The sequence below is a fragment of the Scomber japonicus genome, chromosome 5, assembly GCF_027409825.1.
Source record: "Scomber japonicus isolate fScoJap1 chromosome 5, fScoJap1.pri, whole genome shotgun sequence".
NCBI lineage: Eukaryota > Metazoa > Chordata > Actinopteri > Scombriformes > Scombridae > Scomber > Scomber japonicus.
Genome location: NC_070582.1, coordinates 19,940,006 through 19,955,097, shown reverse-complemented (window position 1 = coordinate 19,955,097; position 15,092 = coordinate 19,940,006). Strand labels below are relative to the sequence as shown.

The 15,092-nt window shown below is 42.8% G+C and overlaps 1 protein-coding gene across 6 annotated transcripts in view; it reads right to left on the bottom strand.

Moving 5' to 3' along the window:
- frmd4a (FERM domain containing 4A) overlaps positions 1–14,347 on the bottom strand; it is a 58,198-nt gene extending 43,851 nt beyond the window's left edge. For all 6 annotated transcript variants that reach the window (XM_053319412.1, XM_053319409.1, XM_053319413.1 and 3 more), the window contains exon 1: positions 13,951–14,347. In XM_053319412.1, coding sequence (XP_053175387.1) covers positions 13,951–14,043 — 93 coding nt within the window. In that variant the 5' untranslated portion in view covers positions 14,044–14,347. The remainder of the gene's footprint in view (positions 1–13,950) is intronic.
- Between the last annotated feature and the right edge of the window lie 745 nt (positions 14,348–15,092).

Below are 15,092 nucleotides of genomic sequence, written 5' to 3'. Positions count from 1 at the left end.
TTGTCATTGTGGTCAGATTTAGGCTCTGAATATTTTACTTCAACTAAATGATGATATTTCTTCTCTTCTTTAAAGTAACATACACAAAACTTTAAACCTTTGTTTGGTAAATACATGTGGACACACCGATAGAGGATATAATATGCATACAAACAGAGAATCTAAGAGTCCCTGAGAGGGATTTCCTCAGATATTCACTAGATTCCCCTGGTAATCCTCCAGGATTACCATTCTATACCGATGCCCTAACCTCTGAACTTAAAACATTATAAGCTCTTATATCCCCATCACTAATGCTACAGTTAAACCTATCCCTTCACTCACTAGAGGAGGACCACTTCCAAAAAACCTTATATGACGTCCGCTTTGGCCACTCAGTTGTGGCTCTGGCCACAACTCAGACACACTTAGAGGATTTAGAGGGATACTAGCCAGATTTATCAAGCAGGCCGTTCAACCTTGGCACAATAAAACACCAGCTACATCATGAAACCCATGTGTTTTATCATGTTTAACAAGTGGATAGCCTCCAACATGTCAACTGATATCTGGGAAATTGATGATATTTTACAACTACTCTTATGTGAAATCAACTAAAATATGATTTTTTGTGTCATGGAACAATAACAGGTGATTTATCTTGTAATATTGTTGCAAAGCCAAAGTTGAACCTGTTCTCAATGTATCTAATACTTAAATCTGAGAATCAGATTAGTCCTATAGGATGACTGTATGGTACCCTTTGAGCCTTTGAGCGTGTGAGAATCCAAATGCTTGTAATTAATCAAGTGAACGGCCATGCTATCATGGAGTGTGTCACATTCTCACTTTAGCAGAGAAATGAGATCCTGGCATGACTAAGAAGCTTATGGTGCCCAGTAACTAGTGTAAATGACACACATGGCACATGGGTGTGGAAAGGGAGGAGGGGTGTCATGCTTTAGATGTTTAACATGGAAGACTGCAAATTACCAAGAGACTTATCAAACACATTTGTGTCATCAAAATATTAATGACAGATAAAAATTTTGATGGTGATTTATGATTCATGGAGTCACGACCAAGTAGAAGAATTTACATTTGTTTCCCATGGTCGAACTGTGATACTCTACAGGACCTTTTCTCTTAATTTCAGACACCAAAAAGCACTCCCTCCCTTCTTCCCTTCCTCTCAGTTTCACACACATTTACAATCACACACTGGTATTTGATAGACCTGGGAATGGAGCAGTGGAAATGTTTTCCAGACGAACTATGCAAATAAGACCCTCTCCCCAGGGAGACACTGTAAACGGCTTCAACCACCAACAGAATCTACAGAGGGGTGTTTGTGTGAGTCTGTGCCTATGCAGGGATATCAAACACAAACATGCCTCTGGCTAGTTGCAAACAGATTAGAGAATTACAAAAAAAAATAAACAAAGCACTGGAAAAATTTGAAACTGAAACAATGTCCGCTCTGGCCCTCAACCCCTCCTGAATCGCCAAACTTCAATTCGGTTCTGGGAAAAGATTTTCTCACATACAGATCCTGTCTTTGGCAATGAGAACAAAGATGGATGCCAGACCGGGATAAGGATCAAAATTCTTCAGTAGGAAGTCACAAGTTCAGCTTCAACTTCTATCCAATAATGACTTGGCTGGAAAACAGAGGGGGAAAAAAGGAATCAGGCTGGGAATTAGTGAGGACACGCAGATTTCCCATTCTGGATATTTGCCTGCTTGTCATGAGTCTATTTATTGACATCTGATTCTGTGGAGTATGAGAACAAATGGATGATAAATTGAACATGAGAGTCCGGGAGACTTAACAAACTGAACTGCGCACTGTTGTGTCCTTCTGGCAAACACAGTCGACTCCACTTCCAAGAAATCCACTTGCTTTGAAAACATCATGATTTGACCGAGCGCCCGCAGTTTATCACACTGCATACAAAAGAAGTAACAGAACTGACACCAAACTCCTAGACAGAGGGAGGATTGTGTGTCTTTTTTTAGGGTTATGCTGCAGCGTCTCTGCTTCATACAGGAATGGGACTCATCAGTGGGAAAGGAACATGATCAGTGACAAAGCTATTCTCGCAGGAAACAGGACCAGATGAGTTCAGTGGGAGTAAACTGGCCTGGGTTTCATTCCAAAATATGATGCAGTACACAGAGACTTTAAGCTAACAGAGCGGTGAACTATAATGACTAAGTATGACAGATGTGACATTTTGCAAGATTTTAAATATGTATGAAACTTTTCAGTTGAATTGTGTTGCTAGGAAACAACACAGATCTAAGTTTGTTTGCCGTGCCAAAGAATCAGCTTCCTGTCAGCTGCTGGTATTAGGAAAACACTAACAGGAAATAAACCCGGTCTATTTATGATGTTTATCTTGTCAAGTCTGAAATCAGGGATGCTCCACATGCTGAGGATGAGTTTTGCATCACAACGTGTCACTTCACATTTAGCACAAAATGAAGCCTTGTTGCAACTCTAGAGAGTTGTGGGACAGCAGTGATTACAGGTAAACTCTTGCAACTCAGGGGAAGTCCGAACACCTGTGTTTGTTATAGTCATTACACCTGCCTCTTCCTCAGGATATCCTGCCACTGAGATGGTGTGGGATGTTATGGGGTTGGGGGGGGGGGGGGGGGGGTGGCAAGGAGAAATGGCAAGGAGCTGAAATCAATGTGAATGGAAAGCAACATGAGAAATGAGAAACAATTACCCAGAGACACTGTCTAACACAGCACCACAGAGCACTGCCCTTGTACGCCTGTCGGTGCTAACCCTATTTAAAGGGTCACACCACCAGAGGAAAATGTGTGACTGGAGGCTGTTGAGTCAATATTACTCAGCCCGATGCATGAAAGTGTGAACACGTGGCTGCGTTCTCTCATGAGAGAAATAACAGTACCTCTGCATGAACAAACATTTCACAAATGCCAGTTACTGTAAGGCTACAGCTCAAACACACACTGTGCTGTTTCACAGAGCACGCAAAGCGCCTTTCGTGTAAAATTATCACCATGACATATGTGTCACACACTGGAGCACTGTAAAATATCTGGGCTGGTGTCCTGATTGAGTATCTAGGACTGCCAGTAAAGGATGTCTTGTCCAGTCAGAGTTGAAAGGAGAGTAGAGGAGTAGAGAGAGTTAAATAAGAAATGAAGAAGTAATTTAAGTAAGGGGGCTAAAACGAAAATAGAATTTCAGAGAGGAAAAACAGACATGGGGGAGCAGATTTAAGTTAGAGAAGTGGAGCAGAGGCAAATTAAGAGTGTAGAAAGTGAACAGCTTGATTCAGTATAAAGACACAGTTAAAGTTTTCCCGCTCTTTATCAGTATTAATCTCTCTCTCTCCATTGTGTGTGTGCCAGTTGTGTGAGGCTGGGTATCTCATTAACAGTAATAGAGGAAGCAGGGCAGAGAGGCAGTGCAGTGAGCCAGGGATATCCCCATCCTGCAGCCTGACACACTGACCCCTCCTTCCCTGCCTCTGTAACTCCCATCACTATTAACTGCTCCACCTTGGATGGTACCACTACATCGGGCCCGGGGGGAAATATTTGTTTGTGGCCCTCAAAGCCCTTTTCAGAGGAAGTTTGGGGAAATGCCAAACGACCTCTGTTTGAGAGGTGTTAGGGTGGACTCTTTCAGACGTTTGTGCTTCTTCAAACCAGCAGGGGGTGTTAAGGATGGGTTTGTTTTGGAGAGGCCTGATGTATTATTTCAGTTTCCTCTGATTGTGTTGCTCCCCCTCAGGATGCTTAAACTTAGGAGCCACATGAAAACACGATTGAAGACAAAAGCTAGAACAACAATCCAGCTTATTTGCCTCTTGAGAATAAAAAGGGGATTCTGAACAAAAAGACAGGAAAAGACATATTGTGTGTGTGTGTGTGTGTGTGTGTGTGTGTGTGTGTGTGTGTGTGTGTGTATGTATATGTATATGTATTTAAGTCTGTACACTGGTGCTGCGTGATGATTTTGTGCTACACAGTACAGTTTGTGCTTTTTGCCGTCTCACAACAGGCCTGATGAATCTCTCTCTGTGAGCTCGCTGGGTTTGTTCTGGTAGTGCCAGCTGCATACAGGGCAGATGAGACGCCCGAGGAATACTAATCGCTCAATGAAAGCCCTGAGCACTGATTCAGATATAGTGCAGCGAATACTGATCGACCATTTTGCTGAATCACAGCTAGACAAACACAAGGCACCAAAGACACAGTACCTTTTCCTAAAACAAGTTTAAAAAAATCAAACCGGTGAAACAGCTCTTTTTCAAGCAGATGAAAATATTTAGTGCATTAAAAGTCACCAGGGAGTTTGATAATAAACATGCTAAGCAATAGAGGTACAGTGACCAGAGAACATATAAAACATTGCCTATAAGTGCTTTTAGGTGGAAGTGTCCCCTTTTCACTAATGGCCTCCTTACCAGCACCTTAATAATGGGGTTAGGGTTAGGGTTAGGGTTAGGGTTGGGTTAGGGTTAGGGTTAGGGTTAGGCAACAGACCCTGGCAACAGAACTTCCTGTAAAGGCTCTGCATCTGGACTACAACAACAACTAAAGAACTGTGCAGGTGCAAAAACATAAAACAAAGCCCCTTTTTCAGCCCAACAGATACTTCACATGCACCTGAGCAATGTGTTATAAAACTGTGTCAACTTGTCTGTCCTATTTCACTACCAGGATCACTGCCACAGCATCTAACCCAGTTCTGTCCTCAATGCTTAATGAAACAAATCAGTCATGTTTAACCCTGCCCCTGGTCCAAGGACGTACCTGGTCTACAGAACATAATCAGTTCACTCTGTGCCTCTCATTCGGCCCCAAGACTTACATAACATTAGTGTGTTACCATTCATTTACAGCTATTGTCATAGGCTGGATATCATTCTACATGGGTGGCACCACAGGTAGACAGACAATAGGTGGCTTCTGATTTAATCCCTATAACTATCTTGTAGCAGATGTAAATTAATTTAAATTTAAATTGTCAATAAATACCCAGTGTAAGGGTGTCTGATTGATGTTTTGTGAGGTGCAGCCTACCTGGTATAGCGGCCTTGAAACACACCTGTGCGTGTGCAATAGATGCAGGTGACCAGGGAGGTTCCTGGCATGCACACGAAGGCGTCGGAGGGCTGTGGAGGTGAGAGTCCACAGAAGACCCTGCCGAGTACAGACCGCATCATCTAGACCTAACAAGACTGCCTCCATTACTGCACCAACAAGTTGAGATGTTTGCGAATGAGATATCCACAGGTATCACATTTGTGAACCTTTATATGCACATGTCAGCCATTACAGGTAAAATCCACAGAGGCCCAAGTGATGAGATGGGATGATTAGCCTTTATTGTCTTCTTGATACCATTTAGTTCCAGTAGAGAATAAATGGGTCATCTCTAGAGGTAAGCCAGTCAGCCCTGTGGCTTTCTCCTCTGCTGTCTGGCCTCTGACCCTCTCTGTCCTCTCGGTCTCTCTGGGGTTCAGCAGTCTGATGCCTTCTTCAAGGTCAAACCCTGTGAGTCCTTCTGTCCCTGTCCCACGCAGCTTGTGGTCCCTCTTGACTCTTTCTCGCTCTCTCTCTCTTCTTCTTCTTCCTCCTCCTCTCTTGCTCGCTCTTTTCTTCTCAATGAAGCAATGCACCCTCTGTCCACTGGTCTAATCGCCACAAACACAAACATTCCCTCTAAGGAAATGTAGCCAGTCTCTTAGTCTCGCTCTCTGGTAGTTGTTTTTAAAGCGATATGCACTCTCATACTGCAGCTCACATTGTGAGACACTGGTCCAGAGCCAGAGAGAGGGACAGATGAAAGCACTCACTCTCCCTTTCACTGTCTCACTTTTCAAAGAGGGAGAGATGCACCTTCTCAGACACCTGAACAGACTAAACACTGTCTGTATGCATGTCGGTCTGAATCTATAAAGAACACACACTCAAACATAGACATATACATATACAACAATGCATACAGTATGTACACACACCAAATTAGTCATTGGATAGTATAACACTGACATATTACTTTCCATTAACAGCACTGGGATTTTAGCCAGAATGCTTTTAAAAAAGGAGACAATTTTCCTCTGAGCCAGTTTTCCCAGGATGGAGTATTCTGACCTGACCTACAAGAATTCTTGGGAAAAAAGAAGAATACCAGACATGCTGCTACTCCAACACATCATCCTTGCACTGAATGTGCAAAGTATGTAAATTTATTTGAGATAAAAATCCCAGTGAAGCTTATCTTACATTTGCTTTTAAACACCCATTTGCAACAATGGCCACATGGAGGCAATACAACCCCCACATACAAACTGTGCCAAGCTTACAGTGACAGTGAGTTTACCCTTGTGATAAACTCTTGGCTGAACAGTATTTTTAATGAAGATACAGAATACATGATAAATGTTTTCTGTGTTTTTTGTGGAAAGACTACTAATCCTGATATCAAATAAAGTCACTGAACACCCTTTCTACCTCTTATAGACCCGTCTTTGTCTCCTGGATCATACAGGATTTCTTACATGTCAATTTAAATATTTAAGAAAGGCAAAAAAGCTTAAATGCTCGATAGCTTTACAGAGCTGAACATGTTCAGATTTTCTGCTTTCCTTTCACTTTCCCCAGAAAGCTTTGATCAATATAGGATTCAATAACTTTGTTCAGTACAGTAATTCTCTGCCTTTCTACCAAAGCCAATTTGGATTAAATGGCCTTTCTGGGCTCACTCTGATTCATAGTAGACTTATCGATACAAGGGGTCACTCCTACTCACTGCTGAGTTGGTGTGGTTTTTTAAACGATTTTTATGTTTTGTTGGCTTTATTTATATAGTAACTGGCAGAAAGGCCGACAGGAAACAGGGAGAGAGAGAGAGAGAGAGAGAGCGAGAGGGGGGAATGACCTGCAGCATAAGTCCCTGGCCAGATTCGAACAAGGGAGGCTGCCCTTATGTGGCGTGCGCTATAACTACTCGACCACCAGGGCTGAGTTGGTGTTTGTGTGTAAAGAAATTGCTGTATAATGCAAGGACCATTTGTTTGCTATTAATACAGTACAACACCTTACAGTAGTCATGATATTTTGTATTTTTAGCCTTTCAACAATGTGAAACACCAGTTATTAATGCTTTAAGAGTGGATGCACCTTCAAATTTCCTCAATTTCACCAGTGAGTGCTACTTTCCACCCTCACAGTGGTGTCTTGAGAAACCCATGAGGAATGTGTGGCATTCCTACAGTGTGAATTTTCTAAAATGAATCAGGGGTTGGCTGTGGATGTTCACCTCTCAGCCACTGTAATTTATGAGGGGTGTAAATACTTGTTATGGTAGAGCAGGGAGGTTAGGTACAACAATGCACTGTTCCCATGATTCCATGTGTGTAATGTCCCGCTGAATCCTGGGAAAGGTCATCCAGGCCCTGTGATGTAAACAGTCAGCACCACAGTGTCAGCTGGCTGGCTTGTAATAATACAGAAAAGAGAAAAAAATGTTTGGGATTTTCCAATCAGCCTGGTCACAGACAGATGGAATTAACAGGCAAACTGTGAGATAATGATTTCATCCTTTATGCACATATTAATGATGATAAATAAACCTCACTTCTTAAACTGCTGTCCTGACATACACATGAAATCAGGAGTGAACTGTCACCTTTTCTCTACACCTCCTCATCTCAGTACTTTCTTCTATCCTCTTACTTTCCCTGTCTCCATCCATCCCTCTCTCTCCCTCCATCTTTTAACTCTCCTGCATATCACTCTCTATCTCTCAATCTTCCCCATGCTCTCTGATCTTCACTCAGGCGTGTTATACTAGAGTACAAGCAAGTCAGATAGGGAGAGAGAGATAGGGAGAGAGAGCGAGAGAGGGGGGCGGGGGGAGCAGTGGAGGGAAATGGGTCACAGACACTATAAATTCACAGGAACATTCTCAGCTGAGGCACTCTGGTGCACAAATTCACTGAAACAGTTGTGTACGAGAGGGCAGAAAGGACATGTGACACACAGGAAATGTTGCTCAGACTCATACACCTCTTCTCTTCTTTTACTACAATATTTATGCAATAATAAACCTGGTGACTGGATTTTGCAGGCTTAAATTTCTTATAGGGTAATTTTCAACAGACACACACACACACACACACACACATACACACACACACCACTGTCATCATGATGGAGATTATAAGTGACATAGGTGTATAGACCCGGTCTGAAATTCAATTCTGATCAGTCTAGTTTAATGTGATTGTGTTAGAGGTGTGAGCAAGAAAATCAATAACATAACGTAATGTGGCTCAAGAGAGAGATAAAAGCAGGGAAATCCTAATGTGTGTGTGTGTTTGTGTATGTGTAGAAGTGTATATACATGCCATGAGCTTTGGTTTCCCTGCTGACATGTGTGCTTGGATTAATTAATGTAAAAATGTAGTTTATTGTGTGTGAGTTCAGTGAAAGCCCCCATGATGACACAAAAACCTTTGAAGTACCGGGACTTGTTATAGTCTCTTAAGTATAGAAGTTGACCTAGTTCATGTGTTATATGCTGTAATATGCTTTACTCACACATGCAGCAAACATTCACATGCACGCACTCACACACACACGCACACACGTACACACACACACTCCTGAGCTAATCATTCTCTCCACTTTGCCTGGCAGATAAATATTAATGAGGATTACTATGTTACTGCAGTATACCCACGGGAAAACAAGAGACTAGAACCGCACCTCTGTCAATCTCTTTCTTTCTTTCTTTCTTTCTTTCTTTCTTTCTTAGCCTTTTCCACTCTGTTTCTGTCACTCATGCACATCCACACATACGCCTGCCCACCCACACACACACCCACCCACACACACACACACACACACACACACAGTATCTTCAAGAAAGTCTTTACCATATTTTTAAGATTTTACAACACATATTTTATCATTTTCTCCCCAACTCTGCTTTCTATTTCTCTTTTCCTGTCATAGCATGATTCACAAACACACACACACACACACACACACACACACACACACACACACACACACACACACACACACACACACACACACGCAACCATGAATAAAAGCCCTTCATATGAGTGAGTCACAGTGCCTCCGTTCTCTCTTTGAGTCGTGTTATCTCTGCCTAACAAAGGGCACAGATTGTGCTGGGATATTTAAGGAACATTTCGGGGGTCTCCACATCCTGTTTTGGGGGGGAAGATGGAATTTAAGACTCTTTCCCATCAACCCACTCTCTTCTTTTTTCTTTTTCTTTTTCTCTGCTCTGTCTCTTCTTCAGTTTTGTATGTCTGTGTGTGATTAACAGGATTCCACACAGACATTTCTGAGAATAGAGAAGCAGAGATAATGAAGAAATCATTCTGAGCTCTGCATGAAGGTGGCAGAGGATGCAAACACACACACACACACACACACACACACACACACACACACACACACACACACACACACACACACACACACACAAACATTCATCTACTGGGGATGTTTTGGCAGAGGACAGAGGAGTCCACTCTCACCATAGCTACCCTGCTAGCAAACTGTCTCCATAGAGAAAACACATTATCAGCAGCTCACTGCCTTCAGCCTTCACTCACAGTCAATAGGCGATCATCTCTTCATTGTTTGATCATGCTCTGCTCTACAGATTTACTTTGAACTCATAGACGCAGCTGTGCCATTTGTCTATAGGTCTGCGGGTTGATTTTGGACAAGGAATAAAAGACAGGGGGAAAAAATCATAGCGGAGAGTGATGAAAGAGACAGGGTGGAGAGGAGGGTGGGAGTCTCCCCTGTGCGCCCCCCTTTCCCTCTCTTGCTCAAAAACATTCTTCCTCCAGAGCTGCCTTGGGGAGAAAAGGGGGGTCCCTTTTCATGCCGAATAGGGTGTGGTGCAAGAGGGGCCTTCAGGAGCCTAGAAGTCTATAGTTCCAACTATTCCCACATCTTTCTTTCTTTCCTTCCCTCTTTCCCCTTTCTTTGTCTCTTTAATTGGACTGACTGACCACAGCGTTCTCACCTACAGTCCTGGGGGCAGGACAAGATTCCCGGGAATCAATAATGTAGCGAGGCAAAGCAGAACCATGGGGGCAAAAACTCAATGCTCTAAACTGCATGTTGTTAATAGCTGGATGAAGAAAAATTAAACAGAAACTTATTTCTTTGGTTTCACACATGCATTTTTTGTGTTATTCAATTTCAAAGCTGCTTAAATGAATCCTGACACTAATGTCTGCACAATTAGATTAGTTTGATGAGAACTGGGCATTGTATCAGCCTGACACCACTGAATGCCAGAGTCCAGTGCTGACCTTCTCTATGATTGGTGCATGCAAGATGTTAAAGGTAATGAGCATCGATTAGTATTCCTGCCTCACCACTTGCCTGGCTTTCAGGCCTACAGTGGTAAATTACAGTCATGCTATTGTCTGTTTGCATTCCTATTCTGCTCATGAATGTGTGTTTTGAATATGTCTGCGAGCCCGTGTGAATTTCTTTTCTTCGTCAGTGATCCGCCCCCTCCCACCTTTACCCTTCGCTCCCCTGTGGTGCAACCGACAACAACATGTTTCCTCGGAGAGCGATTTACCCTCCGAAAATCACAAATGTGTTGCGTCTGTTTTGAAACCCCCTGCCCTCACACAGACATAGATAAACACACATATGTCTTGCACTTTCTCGCCCCCTCTCTTCCCTTTGTTTGTTTGTTTTTGTCCTTAATTTCACAGGAAAAGGGCTGAGCAGCTTAACATGATAGCTGAATAACAAAGGCGGAGGATAAGCCTAATTCAGGCCGCTCATGGAAGTAATCTTAATGGAAGACATCCACCTATAAAAACTTTTGTTATACTGTAAACAGCCAAAGTTTGACTAGGATTATCTATCAACCACTCTATGCTCATAATGATATACTCCTTTCATGTCTTGTCACTTTCATTTTCTCTAAACTGTTATGTAATGAAGCAAACGTGTTAATGTGTAAAAGGTATTCAAGAGAGACAGAATAAGGAGTGAATCATGTCAAGTCTTGAAATGAAGGCTGGATAACGAGGAGGAGGAAAACTAGGTGATTCAGAGAGAAAAAGATGAGAATCAAGTTGGTCTCTTCCTCTATTGTTCTGCAGTTAACGAGGCACGTCTTGTTCAGATGTGTCATTGCTGCTGACCATGAACAAAGATGGCTATGTTCCCGCTGTAGATATTACTCATTTAAGTGTGAAAGAAGCCCACATTCATCAGAAACCACGGAAAAAGATGTGATACAATTCATCTGCATTAGTAAGTGACAGGGCACAGATGAGAAGGTGGTACGTCTCCTCCACTCTGCAATCTGGGAGGCGAAAAGCAATCTGAGGGATCCATATTTAAAATATGGTGTCAACTATAGTTATTGAGTGTTAATGGGTTGGAGTTTTGTTTTGTTTTGTTTTGAGGGAAGCGTTTATCCAGTGTTGAAGAGCACCCACTATCTCTCCATGTTCACTGGTAAATGCTGAAGGACATATTAGCTCTTCTTCCAAGTATGCAAAATGCTTTTAACTGGATCTAAGCTCCCAGGAATAAACATCTGCATTGCAACATTCCTCTCAGTCAGCTGCGTGTAGATATAGATTCTCTGTAACATTTTTTTCTATATGCTGTTACTCATCTGTGCAGCTCATTCAGTTACATAAGGCAGGATTATAACGCTGTGAGTTATCTAACATGACAAGTCAGAGCAGGACAAAGCTGCAGCTGTGTATAGAAGTGAAAGTATTTTGGTGGATCAGTAAGGACACGGTAAGGTAGATTCATAACACAACAGACAGTATAAGGAGTGTCTGCGTTAGATGGCTGAGCTTTGTTCTTCAACAGACTGTTCTGCTCATGTGGTGAAAGATAACTAGTTTGAAAATCGGCTGCATTCTTGCACATTTATGCACACATTCAGTCATTTTTCCAACAAGTATGTAAATCACAACAAGCCTCTTCAGACTGTCTGCACACAGCTGGTTCCAAGAAGGATTGGAGACAGAGAAAGAGAATGCTATCAGGGGAGAGAGACCTCCCTCCGGTTCTGTGTGAGAAAACCAGCTTTTCTCCATTAATTAAGGTGATTTGAGTGACTGTGTGTGAGTGTGTGTGTGTGTGTGTGTGTTTCAGCCAATCAAGCAGTAGCAATTACTTTTCTAAAAATGACAGTTTCCCTAAATCAAGCACTACAACGACAGCCAGATTCTGTCAGACCACAGTTTACCAGCCACTGTAGAAATATAGTTATTTTTATTATTGATGAATCTGCAGATTATTTTCTCTAATAACTGTTTGGTCTATAAAACATTGTAGAGCGACAAAATCAAAATAACCTAGAGCACATCTCACTTTGGCTGACCAACAGTCCAACACCCAAAAATATTCAATTTATTATAATGTAAGACAAAGTAAAAGAGCGAATTCACACATTTGGAACTGTCACATTTGGCTTTTTTGGAAAATTACTGACATGATCAATCATTGCTACTCTACTTTGGATTGTACCTGAAACCAGCAGGACAAATTCTAACATATACTGTCTGAGACTCCAGTTCAAGTTCAAGTCTCTCACTTCAGTGCAACCTGACAATAAAAGCTTACTTTTGCAAAGAAACCAGGTTGTGTTTTATGTATTTCTGTGTAAGGAGATGTAAAAGGTTATAGTTGTTATTTTACTGTTAGTGAAATGAAGTAGGGCTTATTAAAGTGAAAGGTGTTTTCATCCAATAATTTATGATAGCATGTGCGTAGCATGTGTGTGACTATATCCTCTGTGTACACGTCCAATCAAAGAGAGAACTACAAAGAGGCCAGCGGTTCTCGGAAGAGCTGGTGGCATTCGGAAGGTAGATTCGCTCAAAGAGGCATGTTAATGAAACTGAAGTCACATCACATCAATTGGAAAGATAGAGGGTTTCAAAAGGTAGATGTAAAGTCAATGCAATTTGATCCTATAAGCACCTCATGATTTTTGGGAAAGTAGTTTGGTAGAACTGTAAGCCCAGCTCGCTCATCACCTGCACACACTCTCTACTTAAGTCTGATTCATTTAATACCAGGGCATTTGCAACATAAAAGAGAGCTGAATCACAGAATGAATGCAGTGGGGAATCACTAACACACACACACGCACACACACACAAATATGCTCACAGCTGCAAACTTGCGTGCTGCTTTCCGTTCACACACACATACACACATGCAGCTTTCTCGTGCTGTAAACAACTTTACTCAAGAGCAAAAGAGGTGAATCACCTGGCAGGTTCCAGCCTGTCTTTACTACTGACATGAAGGTCAACTCTGCAACCCACATTCCACGTCTAAGCTTAGCTGGAAACTATTATCTTCAGAGCTCAGCCCACACCCACCAGATTTACACAAACACATAAACACTGAAGCTTTTGATGACACTGACAGGAGCCAGCACTTTAAATAAAGCTGCAAGGCAAGGCTAACATGTGGCTTTGCTTAATGAAAGGAAACTAACTCATGTCTCGAGTCAGTTCAATTGTGCCGACAGTGACAGGCAAACAAGCTGTACTCAAAGGCAGCACTCCCACAGTGAGACTTCCCTGCAACCTTGAAAAACTGAGGACGGCAGTGGAATATATTAGCAATGACAGAGACAGACTGAGCAGTGGACGGATTGACAGACTCGGACTGACAGGAGGACAAACACAGAAAAGTATTGTCCACTGTAGAGATTAAAAGCTTTGCTCTTGACTTGCCTTCCACTGACTCCAATCTAATACTGTCCCCTGGATTAGCCAACAACCTTTTTAAATCCTGCTTACACACACACACAAACACACATAACAGCACAGAGACATGGTCACATAGTGATGACAAACTGGGAGAAGAGGAGAGAAAGTAGGGAAGAGGAATTAAGTGAAGCTTGTGTCTTACCCTCTCTCCACTATTCCTCCGTAGAGTCCCTACCGGCAGCTTAAGCATCAGCCGGCGGGTTCTCCCGGGTGTCACCGCTCCCTGGACCACCATAGTACGCTCCAGAGTAGTGTGTGTGTCCGTGGTTGTGTGAGCATGTGTGCGAGTGTGTGAGGTGGGTGTCCTCGCCGTCCCGTCCAGCCTGGCAGCCGGATTTCACGCGAGCTCACGCGTGGGTGTGTAAGAGAACAGGAATGTGTGATGTTAAGGGTGTGTGTGTAGTAGGAGCCCCACGCTGGTCCTATGTTCCTCTCTCTGCCTGTATTTCCCTCTGTGTTAAAGCACTTCCCATTCTGCTCTGCTCCACTCTGCCGCTCACAGGGTTGAATGAGTGTGTGAGAGTGTGTGTGTGAGAGGGAGTGCGCTTTGTCTCTCCTCTCTCTTCCCCAGCAGCTCTGGCAGCTCTGCACCCCCCACCTCCTCCTTTCTCTTCCTCACTTCCTTCAGTCGGGGGCTTAACCAGGTCACTGGATTAATGTGACGTTACGGCTGTTATTAGCATACGCACTTGTGTCACGTGATTTAATAATAATTGTGTGTGAGCATATATACCCCCACCACAGGCACACACACACACACACACACACACACACACACACACACACACACACACACACACACACACACACACACACACAGCTCTTACAGGGGATCACGTGGGGAACCTCAAAAGGAATATGGGATGTTTTGCCATCTGGTTGGGAGATTATCTTCGAAATCCCACATCCAGCTTTCTCTCTCTGCACTGTCTGGACTAGGACACAAAGGGGGAAAATACACACCATATAAACACACACAAACATGCATAATTTCAGCTATTATTCATATGCATCCAGATGTTTACAATACTAACTCTTGATTAATCAGAAAAGTGTTCAAATTAGCCAGATTTTGGCTGCCCACAAAGCTGTGACAGTGGCAGACCCTCGCAGAGATCTTTCATCACATTGGCTGCAACCCCAGAGAATTGTGGTGGGCAGCAGCCCATTCAGCTGAGTCAGTCCTCTATATCCACCACGGTGGTCTTTACATGTCCATTAAAGCTATTGGACTCATGAGTTACAGCCTTGCCTAGTGACTTACTGTCATATTCTCGTCATCAC